The sequence below is a fragment of the Acartia tonsa genome, chromosome 5 (genome assembly GCF_053477335.1).
Source record: "Acartia tonsa isolate MP-2025a chromosome 5, ASM5347733v1, whole genome shotgun sequence".
Classification (NCBI taxonomy): Eukaryota; Metazoa; Arthropoda; class Copepoda; order Calanoida; family Acartiidae; genus Acartia; species Acartia tonsa.
The window spans coordinates 32371676-32397909 of NC_137264.1; the positions used below are offsets into that span (position 1 = coordinate 32371676).

The 26234-nt window shown below is 32.5% G+C and overlaps 1 protein-coding gene across 1 annotated transcript; it reads right to left on the reverse strand.

Annotated features, from left to right (window-relative positions):
* Nucleotides 1-780: 780 nt before the first annotated feature.
* LOC145319307 (protein zer-1 homolog) lies at nt 781-25374 on the reverse strand. Its single transcript, XM_080161378.1, has 31 exons — nt 25230-25374; nt 24456-24510; nt 24309-24362; nt 23864-23926; nt 21934-21995; nt 21547-21592; nt 20440-20554; nt 20159-20187; nt 18741-18818; nt 18178-18265; nt 17682-17792; nt 14450-14541; nt 14245-14311; nt 13705-13762; nt 13082-13156; nt 12518-12623; nt 11883-11985; nt 11322-11383; nt 10524-10574; nt 9453-9535; nt 9057-9159; nt 8124-8210; nt 6966-7043; nt 5934-5975; nt 5269-5366; nt 4940-5010; nt 4400-4502; nt 3954-4080; nt 3190-3323; nt 2012-2769; nt 781-1633 (listed from the first exon to the last, which is right to left on the reverse strand). The coding sequence occupies exons 1-30, from the start codon at nt 25307-25309 to the stop codon at nt 2694-2696; spliced, it is 2397 nt and encodes a 798-aa protein (XP_080017504.1). The 5' UTR covers nt 25310-25374; the 3' UTR covers nt 781-1633; nt 2012-2693.
* Between the last annotated feature and the right edge of the window lie 860 nt (nt 25375-26234).

Below are 26234 nucleotides of genomic sequence, written 5' to 3' on the forward strand. Positions count from 1 at the left end.
GTGGCCTCTAGGATCAGATATTATGTAATTGTAACATGTCTCATTGTGTGGAGAATCTTCACAAAATGATTAAGACAGTTGGAAAAATCTTATAGCTAATAAGTTACTCTTAGGGACTGACGGACGTCCTCTAGTTTAGTATCTAGCGCTATGGAACTTATTTTATAGAACTAACTTACATGACAGACAAACATTCATCCTATTACTATAGCATTTAAACATCAAATTACTTCACAAAACGTGGGTCATATGAAGGAAACAAAGTTGCGGGTTTCGTCGTATTTTTTACAGTTGCTTTTGAAAGGTTATTTTAGGTTAGGTGTTTGCTCCGCAGGGTTAGGCAATTGGCCCTGCAGGGTTAGAGCCTCCTGCAGGGGCTGAAAATAGAATAAAAGCTACTGTAAAAAATATGAAGAAACCCTCAACTTCGTTTCCTTCACATGACCCCAAAACGTTAATAAATGATTTTCAATGCTTTTGGCCGACAAAAAATTATCGGCCTAAATAATAAGCATAATAATATCCCCTTGTAATGAAATGAAAAAAAAACACTTTTTGATAACGAATGACTTTATTTGAAATACTCCGTAATACATAATAACATCTGATGACAATTATCTAACAATAATAGGTAATGCCTCTAAATGTCTCTTTTTATAAGGTATTTCCGTGTGATAAGGCGAGAAAATTTTAACTTTGATTATTGAATTTTGTATTAAAACTATTTTATCGAATTTGAAAATGCCTTTTTTGATAATATAGGGCAGTATTTTGTTACTATTTTCCAGTATGTATTCGAAACCCATTAATATCCGCTGTATTAGATTCAGTTCTAAGCCATACTGAAAAATCATGTATCATATAGTATTATATCCAGTTTTCTACGAATATAAAAATGTACAATAATAATATTGAAACCAGTTTTGTTAGCCCGTGACTTCAAAATCTCGAAGCTAAAAAAAACTTGTTTTGATCATCTTAAAATTGTACATTTTTATATCCGCGGAAAGCTGTTTATTATACGACGCGATAAATAACTATTCCATATTTATATCCGCACGCAGGATAAAAACCGGTCATGAACCGTGTAGATTAATAAATATTGATCACTACAAAAATGAATCATATTCTCGTTTCCGCGGTCAATCGCCTATATTCTAAAATAGTTATTTATCGCATCGTATTATAGACAACTTTCTGTGGATATTAAAATGAAAAATTATGAGATTTAATCCAGTTTAAGGTTGCCCGGGCCTTAATTATATGAATTTTCATTTTAATATTCGTAGAAAGTTTTCTGTGGTACGATGCTATACGTGATTTTTCAGTATGGCTGAGAACCGGTTCCAATCCAGCGGATATTAATCGGTTTAGAAGCCATACTGAAAATACATATTATAATCCTTAGTTTTATATTGAATCAAATAAAACCAATAAAATGACAGGAATGTAATATTTAAAATATATCCGTGACTAGAGTAATTTTTAGATATAATAGGTATTTTTTTAAATTTTCTAATTGATGAAACCCGAATGACTTTGAATAAAATGCCCATTTGAGTTGCAAAATAGAATTTGGTAAAATGGCAAACTATTAAGAGCTGCTACATACATTTATGACAATAGTTTTCCTCTAATTAAACAGTGGAGCACCTGTGACCCCCATTTATCGATTTATATCGTGATATAAAAGTAATAGGATTTTTGTCTGTTTATTTGTCTCTAGCTTCAAGAAATCACTAACCACTGATCGATAAATGATTCTAATTTATCTCAATTTACAGTTAAGCTCCTTAATGGCCAGGAAATTTACTTAGAATTGAAAGTGGATTGTCGACTGCCTCCCCCCCCCCTTCCCAATCCTTCTCTTGAATGCCACTAGAAATCGTTAAGCTAGATTGATGTCTTTGTTTCATATGCTTTGCCTTATATCTAAAAGATAAAATATGGTTCAGGTTTAGAGGAGTTTAATAAAACGATGAAGGGGTGGGGGTTAACATTGATACTCCACTAGAGTTTAGAGGAATGATAACAAAAAATAAAAAAATAATACATTATTAAGAATGAATACTATGATATATAATTTAACATATAACTATCAAATAAACTGTTACATTAAAACAATCAGATCTATACAATTTTGGAAGAAGCTAAAAAAATATTTGATTATACTTTGTTTGAGAAAAATAATACTATGCTATTAAACCAAAGCACAAATTCAAAAAGAACATTAAAAGTTTCAAGCTGTCTCAATTGAACAATATTTTCCACCACAGATCAGAACTTGATTAGCTGTAATTCAACTGGCTAAAACTGGTTCCGAACCACAATGAAAAGATTATATAATTTAAGAATATATGATAAATATAAATCTGTAATAATTCTAATTATGACTGGTCGTATAGATAGCTGAATGTAAATTTGAAAATGTGGAGAAAAAATTTCAGTTATTGCTAATTTCTTTCATTTATAACCTTATGTTTAGGGCAATGGTAGTTTAAAGTTGTTAATGGGAAAAAAGAGAGGAATTGTCCTGTCCCTTCCTGAATGAACTAGATTTGCTCGTTTTCAAGAAAAAATCGGTTTTGTGTATGTTTTCAAGACTTCAAATTTTACTTTTTTGTTTAAAAAAAAAAAAAACTTTATAATTCTTAGAAGAGAAGTTTGTAAACATTTTTTCTATGCCAAACCAATTATGGACTTGCAGAGTTGGTAGGCACAGCAGAATTTTGCACAGCTGCTTTTTCTTTCCAGGCGGCAACATTGTTACTAAAAATTAAAATAAATTATTTGTTTATTAAAACAAGGATTACGACATCCATAAGTAGCGTAGCACAAAAATCTTAGATAAAAGTAGACAAAGCAAATGTCAGTAATTAAAAATGCAAATATAAGAGGTCATAAATCAATATTAAACTTTTTGGAAAAAGTCACGAAACCTTTCAAATGTTTTAATATTTATTCTTTGTAGCAAGACTGACTGACCAACGAAATTATTTAATGGAGGCTCCTTAGTAAGGGAATCTATACACAAAAAAAAACTTTATCTTGAATATAAGGGCGGGGAGTTATCAGAGCCCACCAGGTATTTTGTAGAAAAGCACAAATTGTTTTTTTTTCATTTATAAAATGGAATTAAGAAATAAATTTGCAGATATAAAACTCTTGAATACTCTACGTTTGGTTTACCTGACTTGGACAGCAAAGTTAAGAAGATCTTCTCTGGTATCCAGATGGATGGCATGAGGGTTCTGCAGGATGTTCTTGATCAGGTGAAGACCTCCTTCCTCCTCAACCAGGGAACAATACTTTTCTGGGCAAACCTTAATACAATATAAAATTACTAGCGACTTCACAGCTAGCCTATAGAGGCTTTGCTTGCAAAAAAAGGGAAATTTGACGGACAGACAGACAGACATCATTCTACTTTGTATAATAGATATAAAACTTAATCATATACACAACTCAGGGACAAGAGACCAGGATTCTAACTAACAATTCTAAGTGAAAGTTTCCCCAAAACCCACTTCCTCCTTTCTTACCCGATTTCCTTTAGATACAAGACTAAACAAGTTTTACACCACTAATATATTAAAAATTTTAGCTATTTATAATGGAATTAATTTGCTGAATCACGGCCTCTGACACTGCGTACAATTGTTTAAAGTTTACTACTGGCCATATTATGGGATAATTGTACACTAAAAAAGCGCAAAACGAAAAGAAATAAATCTACAAAGTAAAAATCTTGGCTTGGATAACTTTGGCAGCAACTGATGGACAAACGGACAGACTTTATTCACACATTACCAGAGTCAATGAGATTTATAAGCCTACAAAAAAAATCTAATATTGTCCAGATTCTTGAGTGCATTTACATTGATTTAACAGAATGTCGGACGTTAATATAATTTTAGAGTGACTGCTCTGTTAAAACTGAAGGAAGTACTGACCTTTGTTAGGTTGGCAATAGCCCAAACGGCCCAGAGCTGACACTGTGGGGTGTGGATAACTGGCAGAAGTCGGATGATTGGCTCGAAGGATCTGTAGTTTATGTTTCTCTTGGAATGAATTGGCCACCTATTAAAATTAAAATAGGTTAAAAAGTCAGAGAGTCAATGGGCTATTTATTACACTAGTCCCAAAAGTTTATAAGTTTTTTTTGTTCGTTGCCTTAACAACTTTGGGGACTTTAGTGAATTTTTATTGGTTGATTCATTAAGTTGTGTGTTAAAACGTTTCAACCACAATTTTAATCTACAGAAGGGGCTATTTTGTGTATCATTTTCATCATTAGGGTTGTACAACAATTTGTTGGCCATTGTCATATTCATTTATTTACCTGTTAAAAAATGATGTTAAAAAAATAGCTTATTTCAAATATTAAGCAAGTACTGACCTCTTGATAGCTCTGACCATTCTATTGAGAACCATGTTCCTATCTGGAGTCTGAATTTTCCACGCTCTCACTCCGTCACTGGCCAGATGTGCTACCACTCCAGCTAAATATAAATACAAATTTACTTTGAGTGAAAGGGCAAACAAAATTTTCCTGTATCGCTTCAAAACCGAATAATATCCGGTGGATTACAACCGTTTCACGGCCATACTGGAAGTTATGTATAGCATCGTATCATATCCAGTTTTCTACGATTAAAAATATTTTCAATCATAAGATTATAACCAGGTTATTAGCATCTCGGGGCTAAAAATAACTGGTTTTTATTTTATTATTGTACATTTTTATATCCGCAAAAAACTGTTTAAAATACTATGCGATAAATCATTATTAATTTTCATATAGAAAATAAGATGAGAGCTCTCCGGAGGCTATAAAGCCACTTCTGTTATCAAAATCAGAAGATTAGAAAATTTTAAGAATTTAAATAGCAATTTTTGAGATCTTAATAGACGCATTAAAAAAAGACTTTAAACTTACCAGCATTATAAGAAACTTCAATGCCATCCAAAGATGAATCCAGCAGGAAAGAAAACTCTTCCACGAACTCACTGAAGTAAAAATTTATATGCGGAAATTTTCATTTCTTTGTAAAACTTATTTTTATGTATGTTAAAATGTTGGAACAAATGGAAATACCAATCAGACCAAGTATATTTATATACCTGTTCATAAGATAAGGTCTGAGCCTGGGTACTTCAGCAACATTACCAATAAGACCAAGTATATTTATATACCTGTTCATAAGATAAGGTCTGAGCCTGGGTACTTCAGCAACATTACCAATAAGACCAAGTATATTTATATACCTGTTCATAAGATAAGTTCTGAGCCTGGGTACTTCAGCAACATTACCAATCAGACCAAGCATATTTCTCAACAGATGCTTCTTCTCGGGAAACATATTCTATAAAATACAAAAAGTTCAGACTACATAAGAGAATTGATTGGGTATCTTTTGTCTTTCTAGAAAAGATAATTCTTTTTAATATCTGTTTCATAAGTGTAATGTTAACTATTTTTTTAATTGATTTAAAATCAAGTATCCATATTAATAAATTGCAAAGATGACATTATAATTTTTTTTTCCTATGCCTACAGCCTGCCCAAAATGTTTTTAAATATTTTTAGAAAAGCTGTGGAGGTCAATATTCAGATTATAATTCCAATTATTTTTCTTTAAACTTTTACTTATATTAAATCTTTATGACCTGCATGAATGAGTGAGTTAAGTATAAATAAATACAAATCTTTATAATAAAGTAACAAGATAACTTTCTGTACCGAATAATCTCATAATAAGGTTTATAACTATTTTTTTAGGGGGGGGGGGGGTAGGAAGGGGGTACCACCAACCTCCCAAGAGAAATCACAACAACAAAAAACATATCTAACCCCATTTAGCGACCGAGAAAACATTTTTGGTAGGTATACCTTCTAGGGGCGTAGCAGCAAGTAACACAATGATATTTACCTTGCAATGTAGGAATAAATTCATCCCGCCTCCTTTCAAAAACCTTTCAATTCAACAGGCATTATTTTTTTATGTCTTTTTCTATAAAGAGGACTATCCACGAACAAGAGCAAGTGATTCTAAGCATCTTCCAGCATTGACCCATAGTATTTTCTTAGTAAAAATACTAGGTTTATGTTTAATACTTGCTTTATCGACAAAAAAGTTAGGTTTCACCATGGTTTTATAAAAAAAAAACTTTGAAATGTTAAGCATTGTTTGGTTCAATATCATCGAATGTTTTGATGAGTTCAAACTGTTGTTTAAAAGCTTTAACACAAAAGTATATTATTTTGATTAAAAATGTATATTTAGAAAAATGGTTGGTAACTTGTAAACAGTTTAATTAATGTACTTTTATAATTTACAACATTTGATGCTTTTCTGCAGTGTTATTTTATTTTGTCCTTTGAACTCAACAAAGCATTTGATGATATTGCTTTAAAAATTGATTTACATTTCAAAGTTTTTTTCATATAAAACCATGGTGAAACCTAACTTTTTAGTCGATAAAGCAAATATTAAACATATAACTAGTATATTCACTAAAAAAATACTATGGGTCAATACTGGAAGATGCTTAGAATCACGTGCTCTGGTTCGTGGATAGTCCCCTTTTGTAACAATGAAAGTGAACCAATCACTAAACAGTGTGGTTAATGTTATGATGAGAAAAAATGTAATTTTTATTTAAGTATAGTCTTGTTTTAAATGCCACTCAGCAGGTTTTAGATAAATTAAAAATGGCTTGATTTAATCATAACATATAAGCCACAGTAAAATTTTGTAAGAAATGAAACACATTTGGCGGCGGAGTTTTATCCTATAATATATAGTAGACATGGTTTATGTCTTAAGCTAAAGATCTAGGATTATATACTGCTGGACTGAATTGGTTATAATGTTAAGGTGTGGTTTTCACCTAATTTTGACCTCCCCGCCCTTACTAGGAGAGACTAGTGTGATAAGACATAAAATGTAATGCAAGTAATTCCTTTCACAGTTGGAGGGTGTTTCATCAGTGACATTCCACATTGTCGACCATGCGGTCTCCATTAATTCGTCACAAATCTGAACAACAAAATTAATCAGTTTTTATAACCAGGGCTCGGCAGCAGCGCGAAAGCCGCCTGTAAGCCTCAGAGAAATCACCCTTTAAATTTTAAGAATCTATTGGAAGTCTAAACCCGACCAAAATATCCATCTTTAAAAAAAAATTTAAAGGGCGCGGCTGTCGAGCCCTGCTAATAACAAAAAATACTTTTTGTATTTAGGCATTATTTTAACTTGAAGAAAAATAAGAGCCAATTAAAAATTTGGTAAATCTAAATTTTTCCTTTTTTTCCGTGTAACATATTACTTGTATCCCCAAGATTATAGTTTGATTGTAGTACAACATTCACTAGTAGCAAAGAAAAAAAAATAATGGATGTACAAACGGACAAAGTGAGTTAAAGATAAGATGTTAGGTTTTTATAAAAAGAAAAAGGGAGAATATTCCATAAAAATCACGAAACCTAAAAAAATATCTGTCTTTTGAAGCATGACCAATATAACAAGTATTTTAATTATTGGTTGCACAGTAAGATATATAAGTTTTTCGGAATTTTAAAGTTAGGGGGAGATTTGAAAAAATCTGCATCAAATTTTAAGGATTTTTTATAAAATTCGTTTTTTCTATAATTCTTTATCTAAAAGCGGAAATGCATTTTAAGTTAATTAATTTTGGCATCTGTGATTGGTGGATTTAAAAAATCTGCGCTCTGATTGGATGTCGTACATCATTCAACCAATTAGAGCGCAGGTAGTTTAAAATCCACCTATCCTATTGGTCAAAATTAATTAACTTAAAATGCATTTCCTCTTTTAGATAAGGAATTATAGAAAAAACGAATTTTATAAAAAATCCTTAAAATTTGATGCAGATTTCAAATCTCCCCCTAACTTTAAAATTCCGGAAAACTTATATATCTTATTGCACAGTGGTAGGTACTAAATAAATCACCAAAGATTTCGGCTGTTTATCTTACATAATAGCTAAGAAAATCGCATCTCCCCCATAGTTTTACTGACGGATGCAATAAATTAAAAAGTAGCCTCGCTACAAAAAAGAAATTGTTCATGCTGAATTTGATTTAAAAATTGACTCACCCCAGCAGATAGCCTCTGACTAATAAAATTCAGCATCTCTTCAATAGCTCCCAGACTTCCAACCAACTCTCTTTGTACTCCTCCAACCTGGGTAGGAGCGATAAAGTAAAGGCCCCGCTGGGCTTAGACCCCCTGCAAGGGTTAGGCACAGGAGAAAAACAAACACTTCCACCATAATTTTAATTGGATAATGGAAAGAAAACGAAGTTGCGGGTTTCGTCGTATTTTCACAGTAGCTTTTATACCTATTTCTAGCCCCTGCGGGGGGCTCTAGCCCTGAGGTGCATATTTTCTAACCCTGCGGGGCAATCAGTAACATTTACTTAACCTAACCTAACCTTTCAAAAGCTACTGTGGAAATACGATGAAACCCTCAACTTCGTTTTCTTTCCATGACCCTTTTAATTTTGTTTTAACTATTGGAGAGGCCACCATATAAAGCAATTAAAAAAAAACGTAACTAAGTGTATCTCAAATATTCTAAGTTTTGCAAGACAGGAAACAATTGTAACGAGAAAATAATTCTACTTAGGTATTCAGAGGTAATAACTCTAAAAGCAAAGCAACAAAAATGAGGTAAATATCCAGGTATTACAGATTTATCATTTTATTTCTGTTATATCCTATTTTCAATATAATAATGTTATTGCTAAAAATACTGCTGCTTATAAAATAGATCTTATAATTCATGAATGGATGTAGAATATGCGAGGATATTTTGATATGGGGAAAACTGTCGTCAATTTAGGTTGGTATCTCCAGTGTCATTTAATGGTCAGTTCATTCATCCAGTTAAAAGAGATGGAATAAAGAGGGTAGAGGGGGAAGGATCGTTATTTTAGTTTGGTACAAATTTCACCTTATTAGTTTACATGATAAGCTTTTGTAAGATCCAAGTAATAATAAATCCATTGATCCGTGATGTTCCTTTACCTGGCAAGCAAGGCTATTAAGCAAGAAAATTCCGCATCTTTGAACAAATGAGTCATCATCTTCCACCTGTTCCTTCACTGTGTACAACAAGATTCTCACCAACCTAAATATCATTTGTTGCAATATAATTAATCACGCAACCTCTTAAAAATATATATGTACGGAGCCGGGGGGAGGGGAGGGGGAGATTGTTGTTTATTTTAAATACACTTATACGTAATTACTCGCTTGGTCAGGTTATAGGTATTTGGTAGCCCGTCAGGGATAGGCCCAGCAATAATAGGGCCCCCTCCCCAATATATATTAGTTTTAAAAATAAAGGGGGATGGGGTATAGGTGCTCAACAAGGAAATTTTGTGAAAGCCCCGATTAAAACAAATAATTAGCGATATTTACCTTTCATAATCGAATAGAATATCTTCTGGAATTCTAAAGATGGAGAGGATAATACATCCATTTCTCATCACTGTCAGATCAGACTAACAAAATATAATATCTAATTTATATTCTTAAATAGAAGTAACAGGATGTCTATGAGTGTTTGTAGCTTGTATCTCCCAAACTGCTGAATCGATAAGGTACTTGTAGATTCTCTTAGGTACTGGGAGGGTTTATAGGTATTTAAGGGGAGGGTACTACTACCTTTTCAATAGAAACCGCCAAAAATAAAAAAATAAATATAAAGCGCCACCCAGTGTCCCTAGAGGCCTCGGGGGGCGTAGCCGCTAGTATACTTAGATAGAAGTAACAGGATGTAGTGTGTGTGTTTGTATAAGAAAAAAAGAAAATTTGTAGTAAACGCATATTTATCAGGGAGTAAGCGAGGGGACAATGGATCGAATATTCAATTTTTAGTAGTCTCAGACTTTGGGTACTGGCTTAAAGGGAATGTACAAGAATTTAGCAGTTTCTGACTGACTTTGGGTACTAGCGCACAAAATGCCACGCACTTGTTTGTTAGTTTTGTATTTTGCAGACAAGTATCAATAAACTTAATTTGTTATGATGTGGCTGGTTTTAACAATTTTTTTCTCTCCAGAAAATATCATTTCATAGATAAAAACTTTATTGTGATATTTGTTTTATGAGCAATCTAAGAATCCAATCAAATTTTGGGTTATTGGGCTAAGGGTTGAATGGGTTCCAGGGAGATTTTTCTAGTTATTGATTACATAATGGTTACGTCAGTCTGATGTGCTGGTAATAAAATTTTCAAATGAATGCTTTTTTCTTGGAACTTTTTTCTTATTTTATTGTTTTCTGTATTGTTATAACTCTCCCTTTAAAATTTACTCCATATTTTCCGGATTATTCTGGATTTCAAGGTCTTTCAGCAAATACTCTTAAATTGAATTAATTGCCCATTGTCCCCTCCCTTACTCCCTGCATATTTATAGTATACCTAGCTCATGGATTTAATTTACTTTCATGTTTTTAATTAATTTTGATAATTTTAAGATAAAATTCCTTGTGAGCAAACATTCCATTCAGAAGTGTGGATAAAATTTTCTTTTTCATCTAAATAAATAACAAAATGATATTAAAAATTAAAAGAAATATCATATTATTTAGTATTTTCACTCACCTTGTTTACTCGTTGAGTACGGATAACCTGAAACCTTGAAATGAGGGGGGTGGGGGTTTCATTTTCGGTTTTTTTTAATTAAGGTGGTTAGGGAAAAACTATCCTGCGCCCTTATTTTTAATCCTTATAATAAAGTAACAGGATGTTTGTGTGTCTGTGTGTCTGTGTGTTTGTTTGTTTGTACCGAAGGATCTCGCTAACCGCTGAACCGATCGGGTTCTCCTTAACAGGGTAGATTCTCATATGTCTCGGGAAGGTTTATAACTATTTTGGGGGAGGGTATCACCACCCTCCCTAGAGAAATTAAATTTCTTTTAAATTTCTCAATTTTAGAAAGAGAGTTCAACGAAAAACAAACATCAAACGTAAATTTTTTTTACTTTTTCTTTTATAATCTAAAATAAGAAATTGAATTATTAAATTCGACCCTCTCCTCCTCAAGTGCCCCTAGAGGCCTCTAGGGGCGTAGCCGCTAGTATATTTTAAAGAAATAAGCGAGGGGTTTATCAGTGCTCAACAGCCACTTTGTGTGAAATCTATTTGTTTTGATTTTAAATCTTTTAAAAAACTATATGTACAGATTGTTAAGTGTACCTATTTTACATAATTGTACCCTAATAATGCCAATCATCCTAAAAACCTGAATATAATACTAAAAAAAATATCAATGGAATACCTACCTTTGGGTTGAGTTCAGCTTTGTGAGAATCAGATTTGATGACGTAGAACAGTGAAGCACTTCCTGTAATAAGATAAACAATCAGAGAAACATGGATAGGAAAATTAACAGCATGTATGTACAGGGTGAACAGGGACGTCCATGTCCAAGCTATTTGGAGGGGGATAATCTAATGTATCATTTAAAGTTTTGAGGGGATAAAATATAGGGTTACAAAGTTTGAGGGGTGTAAATAAACTCCCACTCTTGGATGTTTAAGAGTGTGACCCTAAGAAAACTGCGTTTTCCTGTTTTGGAATACGTCTAGAATTAGTGTGAAAATATTATAGGTCAATATTCTCTGTAAAAATATCCATCAAATTAAATAAAGGTGTTTCTTTATATGTCTAAAACTGTGGCAGTACTGATACTTGTTGGGGGGTGGGGGGTGGGAGGGGGTTCATAAGAAGAAAATAATGTCTAAAACAACTGACACTAAATAGACTGAAATTTTCTTATTAAAAGTAAAATATTGCAACAAAAAAAAGCTACCTGAAATCTGATTTTCCTTTAAAAATTTTACCTGAAATTTGAATATGTTTCTCGTGTGTATGTCTGTCCATAGCGGTGATAATCAGGTGGAGGGCCTTTTTCCAATCTTCCAACGAAAGTTCTGCTTCTTTTACCTGGAAAAATATTATTTTAAAAGGCATAGCTGGCTTATTTTATGCTGCTCTGTAACTACCTGACATCCATCTAAACTGCATAAGACTGAAGAAGGTGCCACGTTCACCGAAATATATTTTTTTTAAACTATAAAAAAAAGAATATTTGTTTCACTCCAGTGAATTTATCATTTCTTAGGGAATCTTAAGGGGATAAGATAACGGACGTTAAATTGCTAATACATCCCCAATTAAAATAAAACCTATCCTTATACTATAGTAACAGGATGTCTATCTGTTTGTTTGTGTGTCTTTGTGTTTGTACCGAAGGCTCTCGCTAACCGCTGATCCGAACGGGTTCTCCTTAACAGGGTAGCTTCTCATTGTGAATAAAAAATATTGGCTCATCCGTTTGGACACTTCTAGTTGAGGAAAAAAACAATCAAAATTCAATAAAAAATAACCAATATTTTTGATAAAACAAAAAAAAATAACTTGGTTATAAAACTTTGGGTTCAAAGGTAATTTACAGTCAAATGTAAATAATTTCTACCTTTCTGTGTAGATCATTGAGTACTTTTTCTAGGAGAGGTACCCTGTCAATGTATAATCTTCCAGCTACCAGGATCTGTTCCTCTGTACTGTTCCCAGATATACATCTACAAATAATACCCAAGGTTCAGTAAGTCAGTTGTTTAGGTGCTTGTGGCTAGTTAGTTTCTAAGGAGCTTTAACACAAGTACCTTCTGAGCACTAATAGCGCACTCCCGACTTTTTTTTTAAAATTACAAATTAGGGGGAGTTTTTCAATGACTAACCCCTGCGGGACTTGTACCTGAGGTGCCCTATCCCTGATGGGCTACCTAGAGCTCAATATGACCTAATCTGAGCTTAAGTAATAAACAAACAAAAATAACATCATTTAAAATTTACCCTTTTTTAAGATTAACATTATTGGTTAAAAGTTTCTAGGTAGCTAGTTTAAAAACAACCAAACAAAATTCAATAAAAGTACTCCAAATTAGGTTAACCAACGACTAAATATCAAAGTTATAAAACTTTTGGTACCAGTGTAATTTACAGTCCTATGTTTCCTCCCTCCTGGATAAAATTGTACCTGGCGGGTATTAAATCTCTAGCACAGGCATCCAGAGTGTTGTACAGGCCCAAGAAATTCAAGGGGTTTGTAAGTCTAAATAGATATAAATGATAACATAGACGGCTGATTTTTTTGTTAAGATTGCATAGCTAATGGACATATCCTATTATATAAAGTAGTAATGTTTTTTTTTGGCGAAGAATCTTGCTAACAGCTGAACCAATATTACAGTGTAACTTCTCATAGGTCTGCGGAAGGTTTTTAAGTATTTGGGGGGAGGGTACCACCACAACCCCTCCTAAAATAAATAGCCACATAAAAAAATGACCCCCTTCCCCCCAAAAAAAAAGATTTAAAAAGAAGTTAGTCGACCCACCCCCCCTAATTCAAAGGCCACTAGAGGCCTCTAGTGGCGTAGTCGCTTAGTTAGTTCGTATGTCGGTCCTGATATTTAAAAATTATAGTCACGTGATTTTTATTTATCATATCACTTTTTTTACCACTGAAGTGAAAATCTGCTATATAACTCACTTTGTCCGTTTGTCCATCTATGATTTATAAGTGCTAGACATCTAATGGCGTTATCATTTTTGTTGGGATAAGATTCAGGACTGAATATAAAATTTATATTTGCTCTTTACCTTGAAGAAAGACCAGCAATGCCACATTCCAGGGTTCTCATGTTGGCAAGGTTTGTACCTGAATAAATATAAATATGAACCTTTTTATTAAGTAACAGGATATCTGTGCGTGTCTGTAGCTTAAGATAATTCTAACCTCTGGACCAATATGGTTCTCCTTTACAGTGCAACTTTTATTAGGGCTAGGAAAGGTTTATTACTATTTTTGATAACAATACCTTCACCATCCCCTATAAGAAAAATATTGTTTTCCTTTACTATCAAAAAAAAATGGAAAGCGGTAAATTAACGCGTAGCGCAACCGCTTGTGTCGGGAAGGTGTTCAAGGGTACCTACAGATGCGCGACATAAAGAGTTTAGAGTAGGGAGTATGCCTTGGCTAAAAACAGGCGCAACTCATTACCATTCAGTTAGAACTTCCACACAAAGGTCGTGCAATCAAAGGATTAATTGTCTGCAATAGTTGGTACCTACTTCAAAAGTCTGGCCCTAAGTTGTTATGAACCGTCCCCAGAGGTATAGCATTAGTATAATATTAACCTGAGATGTCTAGAGAGTCAAGCAGGGGAAGACTGAGACAAAGTTGCTCCAAGAATCGCATAGGCTCCTAATAAAAGAAAATTGTATAATCAGTAGTTTCCATCCAACATAATGTGTTATTTATTTTAAAAAACTCGGTGTGGGTTTAGGTGCTCAAAAGAAACTTTGCAGGATCGTTTTGTTATCAAATATAATACCTTCTCACCTTAAAATGTCCTCTATTTTCATTGCAATGTGAAACATCCAAATGTTTGAGATGTTTTAATCTACACAACTCATTTACACCTTTTTCCACTCCTAAACAAAATTAATTATTATCATTTGAAATCTCAATGACGAAACATTATAATAATAATAGGTTAAAAATCAGGGAACACATTTTGAAAAAATCTTCTAAAATTAGTTATTTCATTTTCGTCTTGCATGAAATGTCTACCAAAATTTCAGTTAATAGTTCAATAATTTGTAGATCTGCCCCGATCAATGAAATTGTGGCTGCTTCTTCGTGTGTTGCAGTTTATGAACGTGGCAATGAAGGTCTAAAATTTATACATTTAGACACTGGCAAATATAAAGGCAGATATTTGGTGTTTGTTGTTATGGACAGTAATCTTACAAATGCTGAAGCTAGAAATATGATGTCCTTCAATGACAATCTTGAAAAGTTCCGAGGCTTGGATGCAAGAATCATTGGAGTTGCCACAGTATCAAATATTTCTCTAAGATCTTGGATGACAAACAAGCTGCGTGGTTTAAAGTTTCCCGTGATAGCTGATGTAGGAGGGGATCTGTGCCATGCTCTGGGAATTCTTGGTCCCGACACTCATCACTCACCACGCTCTCTAGCAATTCTAGATCCTGAAGGATGTTTGATTCATTTGTCTAAATATAATCAAAATACTTTGCCTCAGCCAAAGTCTATCATCAAATTTCTAGAGATTATCCGAGCTAATGAGAATCAGAGTGGTAAACTATTCCTAGAGCCACTAAGTGACTACACAGCAACTATAGAGGATAGTATCAGTGTTAGTCAACTATCATTGGAAACACCTCAATCTGAAAATAAATCAGCTGCAAGTCCCGATGACAATGCATCTTCAAGAATATCAGCAAGCACGTCACGTATTGCTAAAGAAAAAGATATGCTGAATATGCCAACAGAGTCAGAAAAATCAGCAGCGACCTCTTCTAAAAAACCTGCCACCAAATCCCCAAGTTCAACTAGATTATCTAATATTTTTGACGAAATAAATACAGATGAATCAGCTCTGTCATCAGAGATGTCGGCAGCTAGATCACAAATTTCCTCAGATGTGTCAGCTGCAAGGTCAGGTATTTCTTCAGTGATGTCAGGTGTGCAGTCAAATATTTCTTCTAAAAAGTCCAGACTGAACAATATGATGAATGGAAGCGGAGCAGACAAGCAAAAATCCAGCAGCCCCTCAACTTCATCTGACCACTCTGACAAAAAAAAATCTACAAAATCCAGTACTCTGACGACGTCACCTGACAACTCTGATAAAACTAAATCTACAAAATCAACCAATCTACAATGATTGTTTATGATTAATGTTAACTTAATTTTAATTTGTAATAAATCAGTACCTAACAGTAAGATTTTTTGTAATTTGTTACTATTTTGTTTTTAAGACTACTTATTAGTTTTTTTTTAATTAAAAGTCTTGGGATGCTCTAATATTTCTGTCCTACCCTAGATGCTACAGGCGCTTCGCTAGTGTTAATTCAATGTTACATCGTAAAACGTTCCAATTAATTTAAATCTTGCATAAAACTAACTTAATACACTGGTACCCAAAGTTTTATGAATGGCTCTAACTTTTAAAACTTATATAGAATCTTCTTGATTGATTGGTTTATTCAAAATAGCAAACTATTCAATCAATAATTTTCATCTACAGAACGGGTAATTTTGTTTATCTTCATTGGGAAGATTGTAAATTGGACATAAATTTATCTCCATTGCCTTGTCCCTTATAATTCCTGAGGTAATGCAAACCATATTACACAGAATATAGATGTACTATAACAAGGCTGACAATATCCATAAAAGCGAAGTTCTGAAATAAAACTGTAGAACAAACAAACATGAACACTTGTAAGAGTGTCAAAATTTTATAAGCAGATTATTTAAACTTGAGGTAAAATTGCATAAATTCAGGATTAGGTTTAAATATATCTAGGAATTGACTATAGAGATGCTGTTTAAAATATTTTACCTTGATGTATTACGGATCAATGTTACAAATTCATATGGATTGTATCATACAAAAAGTTGTGATAAAAAAAGTTAAAATCAGCATGTTTTAAATAAACGAACAGACAATTGAATTCTAACTAATGCCTTAATTGGCAGCTGTACGTGCAGAAATTATGCTTTGAAAAATTGCAAAACCACGATCTTTGTAATGTAAAATATAATGTTATTTTAATTGTAGATTTAAAACCGCAAATCATCAAAATGTAGTTTACAAGAATTGACCCGTTACAACCTTCAGGGATGCGAAGGGATAAGACAATGGAGGATAAATTGATGTTAATCCGTAATAATAAACACCAAATTTCTCTCTCCTGTGGATTAAAACTTTTGGCTGAAACGTATGTATACTCAACTTAATGAACCAACCAAAGAAAATTTAAAATAAGTACCCAAATAACAAAATGTTTTTATTAATCTTTGGGTACGAGTGTAATTTAATTAAGAGTTCTATGTCCCCTCCCTCCCTGAAATAATACTCTTTGCATTCAGGGATGCAGGGTGCAGATAGGACAATGGAAGGTTAATTAATCTTACAACTTATTTTTATTGTGTGAAATTCTGCCTTTTTAAACTGATATATATTGGAGGAACGAAATGGTTGTAGATTAATTTAATTTTTATGTCCTTTCCTTCATGAAATTTATCGATTTTGTTTGTGAATTGTTTGAGTCATGTCTATGAGATTTAAGTAGATATCTTAAAAGACAACACAATGAGACATAAATGAATATACCCCAGTTATAATATACAAAAATAGCCCATCTTCAAATTGAAAATATTGATGTAAAAGTTTGGACACTTAAGATTTATACCGACCAAACAAGATTTAATAAAAGTAATAAAGTTTTTAAGCCAGCGAATGAAAAAAATAACTTATTAAACTTTGGGCAACAATATAATCAAGAAACCGATAATCGATGGAAAAATTCTGACATGCCTAAATTAACGATATAGCTAAACGTTGGACCGACCTTTAATGTAGAAAAGCTTCGCTTTAAAAAAACAAGAATGTGTATCTCGCTTACCGCTGTACCAAAATGGTTATAAAAAAAGGGGGGGGGGGGGGGTCGAATCCCTCTCTCTCTCCCCACCTCATGTGTCCCTAGTGGCATCAAGGGGGCGTAGCCGCTAGTTAGGATATATAGAAGATTTGAAATACCTTCAACGTCGTGTAGATTAAGGAAGACTAGATTGATACAATTATTGAGCCAGTCATAGTTGGAAATACAGTAATGATGGTTCAACCCTGGAAGCTCGAGCCGCCGCAAACCTTAATAAACATTTGAATCATGTGAAGTTCACTGTAAAATGTTCCTAGGATCGATTACTCAATATTCACAGTTTTCTTGCAGATCACAAAAATACGCGAAAAACACTTATTTTCTTCGATTTTTTTCAAGCTTTTCCTGTGCACCATTGGATCTTAGTTATTATATTGGTTAACTATATTATTATCATTGGGTATCTGTAAGTATATCAATTTATCGTATATCGTCTATCCCATAAAATTCCAAGTACAAATCAAACAAACTTTGGGCACCAGCCAAATTTACAGTTCTATGTTCACTCCCTTCCTAACTTTTCCTCATTAATAAATATTTAGAAAAGTATGACAGGTGTCCTGCTTTAATACTCCGAATACTTTTCTTTGTTACCTGGAAGAGGCTTGAGTAGGAGTTGGAAGTAATTGTTTCCTTTCTTAACATGCAGATCTTTCACTCTCAGACTTTTTAGGTTAGGGGCCTAGAATAAATATAAAGGTCATTTAAAATCAATATGCTTATATTTGCATAAATTGTTAGTCTATCTTACTGGGAGCTATAAGTCTATCCTTTACAGTGAACATTGTACTAAAAAGGTTTTTATCAAATTTTTCCTTTGGGGGAAGGGGGGGAAGGAACCATCTTTAAACCACTTCCCCTAATGTTTGGAGATGTGGGTCAACCCCCCTTCCCCTTATGTTTTGAGAGGTCGGTTATCCCCCCTTTCCCCACTGCCCACTGGAGGCAATTATGATCATTCTAAAGACTGAAGTACCAAAATGTCCATTTTTCTAGGAGATATGACAGGGATGAATATTTTAACTGAAAAAAAAACTATTCGCATAAAAAAAGAGTGGGACTAGAGAAAAGAAATTCAACTAGGTTGAAAAATATACATACATCTTGAGATATGACACCGAAAATAATGGCAGGTGCCACAGAAAAAAATAGATTACCTGGATAATATGGCCCTGTCTTTGGAAATAGTTGCCAGACTCAGATTCATCCTCATAATCATCATCCTCAGAGTCATACTAACAAAAGATATGTTTAGGTGCTTTCACATAAGTACCTTTTGAAGCAATGATAACCTCAACTCCCCCCACTAGTGTTTTTGGAGTAAACTTAAAAAAATGGGGGGGTGTGGGGTAGTTTTTTTGTTTGATATTAATTTAGATTAGTTTAGGTCTGGCTATATTTTAAAACTATTTGGCCCCAGGGTTGGGCAATACAGTATTAAGGCAATTAACAGGGACTAGGTGTCCCACCAATTAAGTTCAATTTATTTACAAATAAAAGGGGGGGGGGGGTTATCAGTGGTAAACAGGCCCATGTTGTTGTTGTATTGGCTGTTCTTTGTCCGTTTCCGGTCCGGGTTGTCATCAGAAGGATGGTGGGGGGGGGCTTATGGTGGGGGCTCTGGAGGGGGGCGGAGGAGGGGAGGAAGACTAGTGAAACTTGGATGGGTGGAGAGGAAGGCATCTACATGGGAGGGATTTTGCCAAAGGTCCATGGGAGTGAGATTTGTGGGATTATTTGGGCAGGAAAAGAGATGTTGGACAGTTTCTGGGGCCCATGTATGAAGGCATTAAGGACATATTACAAGGGGGAAGTTTTGACACATTTGCGTAATCCTGGTGCCTAGGCTTTATCTTTGGACTGAGGGGTTAGGATATTAAAGATAAAATCATTCTTATATGATGAATTTCACGAAGTTTTAAGATTTTTTAGATAGGCCTCCAGGTGGTCTCTGTACTGGTTAAATTGAAAAAAAAAATTTTTTTTGAAAGTTACAACTTATAAAACAAAATACCTATGCATCTTTTTTAATGTTATTAAAAGAAAAAACAATGCATATTTTGTTTCATAAACTGACCTCAAACTCTTAAATTTTTTTTTTCATTTTTTCCTGTACATTGTACACTTACATAGACCACCTGGAGTCGTGAAATTCATCATATAAGAATGATTTTATCTTTAATAACCTATCCCCTCAGTCCAAAGATAAAGCCTAGGCACCAGGTTTACGCAAATGTGTCAAAACAAGCTCCCCCCCCCCCCTTGGATATCTGTAAAACAAAGTGTTTAGTTCATTTAAAAACATCCTAGAAAGCTAAAACAAAATAGGTATATAACTTCTTACTTATTAACGGGTAGGTATTAGGAAGGTAAATTGGAATAAATATAAAAATGTGTTATTGACAGCCAAAATACCGCAATTTATTGTTGTTTAATGACTTTTATCAATTGATTTCCTTGCAAAGTTTTTGGCCCTCTGTCGCAATGATTAGAGAAACTACAATGGTTACTGTGAAAACTTGAGAAGGTAATGGGGATTCCGTGTGGGTACAATTTTAATAGAAGCTTATCTTACCCTTGAATCCATACTTGATACTCCCACTCCTGAAACAAATAGGTAAACATTAGGACCAGAATCATTTTTGCAAACTATTTAATGGACGAAAGTATACCTAATAGTATTAATATAATAATTAATATTAATAATTTTAAATAATTTTAAGTGTTTATTTTTGTGTATTACTTGATAAAAAAAAAATTATTGCAAACGTGGAACAGCTCTTTTAAAAACAGGTAGACTAACATATGTAACTTTTAGAGTACTAAAACAAATAGTTTCTAAAAACAAGTCCATACCTCCAAAAGCAATAGTATTATGGTGTAGATAGTCGGGAAGAATATTGACGCCAGATCCAATATCCAGCCTCACAAGGTCGTGAGAGTTACGGTTCAGGGCGTGTAGAGTTTGAATCTAAGAATAGAAAAATTAATCATTTATATTTGTGTGGTTTCCCTCATGTCACTTTAGACCACAACCAAGTTTTTTTTTTAAAGTACCTTATACCAGGGATCTAAAGGGAAAAGTAAATGGCCGGTAAATTATTGTAAATCCCAAACAATGATACACAAAAAAAAAACCTCTTGTAGGTTTAAAAAATAATGGTTTAAACAGTTGAACACTCAACTTAATAAACAAGCTAATCAAAAGTACTTAAGTCCCCAAAGTTGTTACGCCAACCAATAATTTACCCTTTCATAAGAAAAATTTATTATAAAAATTTAAGGGCTAGTGAAATTAACATTGTCCACTCTCTTTCTGAATTTTTACTGTATGTTAGGTTTGGTTAAGTCCTTTGGTTTAATTGTCATTCCCCTGGAAAATAAACTTGGCATATATGACCTAGATTAATATTCCCTAAATAAAAGCAGAACTAAATTGGTCAGGCGGTTTGAGAGATCTAAAACTCATCCGGACGGAATGTCAGATGGAAAGACGTCTTTCTACTTTGTATTAAAGATTATATTTCATATAATCTTACTGTAATACATAATACAGTATTATTATACAATGGCTTAATACAATAAAATACAGTGAAGCCATATTTAAAGAATTCAAACAAGAATAGAAAATTAAAATAATATTAAAACAGATAAGAAAAATGGACAAACTAACATTTACAACATAGCATTAACGAGAAAGGGGGAGGTAGGTTGTGCTAGAATTCTGTAAGGGTGTGAGTTTAAGGCTTAAAAACAATATTTTTCACTAATATTTTTTGTCTATTTAGTTCTTTTCAATAAATAAGGAATACACATATTTAGTGAATAGTATCGTTCTACTACTTTTTTAAGCCTTAAAACTAACACTTTTACGGAATTTTAGCATAAACTTCCTCCCCCTTTTTCAGAAGTTGGTAGGTACGCTAATTTTTCTTTTTTCACCATATTTATTCTTGAACTCACCGTAAGTTTTTTGCAGTTTCGTAGCTGTAGGCTTTTGATTTTGTGTCTAAAATATAAATCAAATTTACAAAATAATTCAACATTTATGCACAAATTATCAGATAGAATTTTTATTGAAAGAAATACAGTGTTATAATGTACTTGAACTTGGAGCTTAGCTGGCCCTAATGGGTCTACTCCATGACGACTTAGGTCCAAACACAAAGAAACTGTTGCTAAACAATAAATCAATAGCCATTTCTTGTTTTGAAGTCCTTGTGCATGGTAATAAATATTGCCTGTTTATGGGTCCTGGCATTTTTCTCCTACTTGGGCTATACTTTGCCAACTATTGTGGAGGTAGCTACCTGGCCCTACTACTCCATAATATTCTGTGTAGTTAGTTACCTTAAAAGGACTTGCATTCCATTGTCAGAAATCTCAGAGTCATTTAGAGTTACACTTCCATACTTAACAAAATTGATATAAACAAGGATGACAACATCCATAAGTAGCGAAGCACAAAAAATCGTCGATGGGAATACGTACAGGTAGATTTAAAAGGTTTTTACTAAAATCAAGAATAAATTTATTGGATAAAATAGAAATGAAACCTTGTTTTATTTTGCATGATGACGATGGTCAAAGTAAATTATATTAAAGATGCTCATAACAATGAGAAAAATTTTTTAAAAGTTTGAAAATTGCATCAAAATAAACAAAGATATGGGGAACTATGTAAAACATATAAAAATAGCCAAAAACCTGATAAAAGGCAGTCTTGCCGTCATGGTTGCTTTATTAAAACGACAAAAAATTTAATTTTTAAATCCTTAACTTAAAAATTTGGAAAATCGGACCATATACACTGAAGATATGGAAAAAAGTGTTAAATATATAAAAATAGCCTAAAACCTGCCAAAAAGGCAGTCTGGCCGTCATGATTGTTTTCTTTAAAAGACAGGAAATTTAATTTTGATATCTATAACTGAAAAATTTTTGAAAATCGGACCATAAACACTGAAGATATGGAGAAAAATGTGAAAAAAAATAAAAATAGCCTAAAACCTGCTAAAAAGGCAGTCTGGCCTTCATGGTTGTTCCTTTAAACGACGGGAAATTTAATTTTGATATCTGTAACTGAAAAAATTTTGAAAATCGGACCATAAACACTGAAGATATGGAGAAAAATGTGAAAAATATAAAAATAGCCTAAAACCTGCTAAAAATCGGTCCGAACGCCAATGATGTTTTATAGTCAATTGTGCTCCTTAATGATGGGAATGTTGTCAAAAAATTTCAGCATTCTATCTTTTATAGGAGCTGAGTAAATCCCATTTCCCCCATAGCGTTACGGACTGACTGACGGACTGACGGACTGACGGACGGACAAAGTGAATTATAGAGTAGCTTCGCTACTAAAAAACATAAACAAGGATAATAATATCAATTGGTAAGTAGCAAAAAAAAACACTGAAAGAAAATCTACTAAATAGTCATTCCATTGCAAAAAACGCGATCTTTGGTTTGTTTAAATGTCCATTTATTTAGCATTTTTCAAGAATGTCAAGCGTGGGAAAATTTTTAAATGTGGGAACCATTTATTTTGATTTAAATGGTACATATGATTTTCATTTAAATTCTTTTTATGGACCCGTGAGAAAATTTTTTTAACGTGAGAACCATTTAATTTTCATTGAATTTCATTTTTTAGAAGTGTGGGAAAAAACGGGAGAAAAAATATGTTTTAGTATAAAGAAATGTTCTATCAGTTTCAAACCTTTTTCATTCGATAGATCATACTGACTTTGGAAAAACTGTCAGACCGATTTTTGAAATTCAATCTGTGAAAAAAGATATTCAAGTTTTAATTTTTTGTTTTGAAAATATTATTTTACATGTATTGACGCCATCTTGGATTATGATAATTTTTTTTTGTTAGAAGATTTTTTTTCTAAAATATTTTTAAAAAATTAACTTTTTACAATAAAAAAAATCTTTGAACTTATATTGACCAATAATTCAAAGATTTTTTCTCTTTGATTTGGAAGATTTTTTATGATTTTTATTTTTAATGTCAAATAAAAACACAACAGTGAAAAAAAGGAAAATTAAATGAAAAAACGTTTTATGATTTTATTCAAGAAATTATTTGCTAACATCACCTTTTTGTTGCAATAGAATGTTATTTAAGCAAACAAAATTTAGCATAAATGGATATTTAAATCCCTCGGTATTAAATGATGAGCTAACGCTCGATCATTTAATACCTTGGGATTTAAATATCCATTTATGCTAAATTTTGTTTGCTTAATTAACTCATTGGCTAGGTACTTACCGAAAATTTAGCTTTACCACATATAACGTCCAAAAATTCATTCGTCAATTCTAAACCTTCGTCCTGCAAAAATAATAATCCATAAAAAAATACCTAGGTATTTCAAACATTTTTAAAAATCAAATAAAAATTATAATCTGCTTTTGAAACTTTTATTTCGATATATGAGTTAATTTTGCTGGTTTCCTTAAAGAGCCTAGCGACCTCAGCACCCCCCCCCCCCCCCCCACCACCACCTCTTTTTTATGGGGGGGGGGGAGCTGTTCATAAAAGCTTTTCCTTTCTTCACTTTGGACATGTAATGATTTTATTGGTTTCACTTTAGATGTCGCAACTTTAAAGAGGGTAACGGAAAGTCAATTTTTCGATAATTTTCTTAAGAAGTTAATTATTCATATTTCATAACTAGTCAACAATTTTTTGTAGGCATTATTTATAACTTTACCTTGTAAAGACTGAGAAATCTCTCGCTCACTGACTGAGGTAGACTAATTTCCTCCTTAAATAAATAAATATTATTAATAGTTACATACAAAAGGGTTACCTAGGTATTTTTGTTAAGAAAGAATATGATAATAAAGAAAAATTTTACCTTAATGCCATTGTTTCTATCAGTCGCCAGGATGGACAGGTTTCGCAAAAGAAACCTAGGTAAATTTTTTATTTTAAAATGTTTGAAAATCGTCATATTAATTCAAAACTAAACTTATAGTAGCGGCTGCATCCCTAGCACCTTGGAACTCTGTATACAAGGAGTAGGGAAAACAAAATAATAAAGAACCATCAATTTTAAAGACTTAATTTTAAAAAATCAATTAACCCATAACTATCCCGGGACCTAAATGAAACTTCCATAAACTGGCGAACTCAATAGCATCAGTAGTTTTAAATTTTTATCTACAGATAAAAAAAACATTACTACTTTATATGATAAGATTGTATAGAGAAAGATATTGTTATCCTTGATACTAGAGTTGCTACTATAAAACAATGCCAGTTAAGAAAATGAGTGTTAATTTAGTTTTAGTAGCTACTGATTTAAAACATCTTTTTACCTATATTGTCTTGAATGAATTGAGCTATATGTATGCTCTCTATTTTTCAGGGATTTACTGGCAATACATGCCAATTCAGAATCAAGAAAGTGTAACTACTTTATAATCATAACATGTCAGTATGTTTGTACGTCAATACTAACTAACAGATCTGCAGTAACTAACATTACTTTATTTTAATGTCTTTTTGGTGGTAGGTATGGTGTATTTAAAATTCTTATCAGCTTAAAATTGTTAAAAAAAATGAGACATCCAATAATAAATGTTATTTTCAGTGATTTATTTATAATACCTGTTGACATTTGAATTACCTGCAAACTGTATCCACTAATGTGTAGGGGCTATTAGGGGCCCAGAATGTTTCCTCATCAATGGTCGACATTTTTACCATATAATTTTTGTCTTTTTGTATTTTTTTTTCAGTCTAAACACTTTTTATCAACATAATGCCTGAAAAAAGATTTTTAACAAATAAAACAAGATGAAAAAAAAGATCCACTTAGAATGAATAGCATATATTATATGCATAGAGGGAAGAAGGAATTCTAAAGAGATTTACTGATTTAATTTTTCGTTGTTCTATATATTTCCTAAAAAAATTGTAGAATATGAAATTAAGTTAAAATTTGAAGATATTCTAGTGCACAATTTTGGTAATAAAAGTACAAAAAAAGGTAAGGAAACTAATTCTGTCTCCGCAATTTTTTTTTTTTTAAAGGGTGTTATCGAACATTCACTCTAATAGCTTTGACTCTAAAAGCCAGTCTATTAGCGCGCAAAGACTTTAATTAATAGCGGTATACAACTTTTCTGTATAAAGGAAGGACTCAGTCAGTAATTCAGTCAGTCAGTGAGGGAAGAGGATAATTATATGAAACAACTAGAACAATATCAATATTAGCGAATCTAATCAAACAAAACAATGGAACAAATTACTTAAAAATTTTCAAATAATTATTGAATGAATTATAAAACTAGATAAGAACTTGCTTTTGATATAGAAATTAAATGAAATATGGAGAAGAAAAAATTATAAAAATGCCAATTCTCCACTAAAATGAGATTTTACAGTTAAAACAAGAATTAAAAAACATACGAAGTTTAAAATACTTGTTTTTCTTGAAGAAAAAAAAACATACACATACTCATTATTTTAAAATGACAATTCACAAATTTTAAATAAATTAGAAAAAATCAACATGTAAACGTAAAATAATTAGTAAAAATCCAATATCACTGAATAAAAAAACTTAATTTTATGACTAACTTTTTACTTTGTTGTGGAGGAGAGCTGATAAGCTGTGGAAGCAGAAATA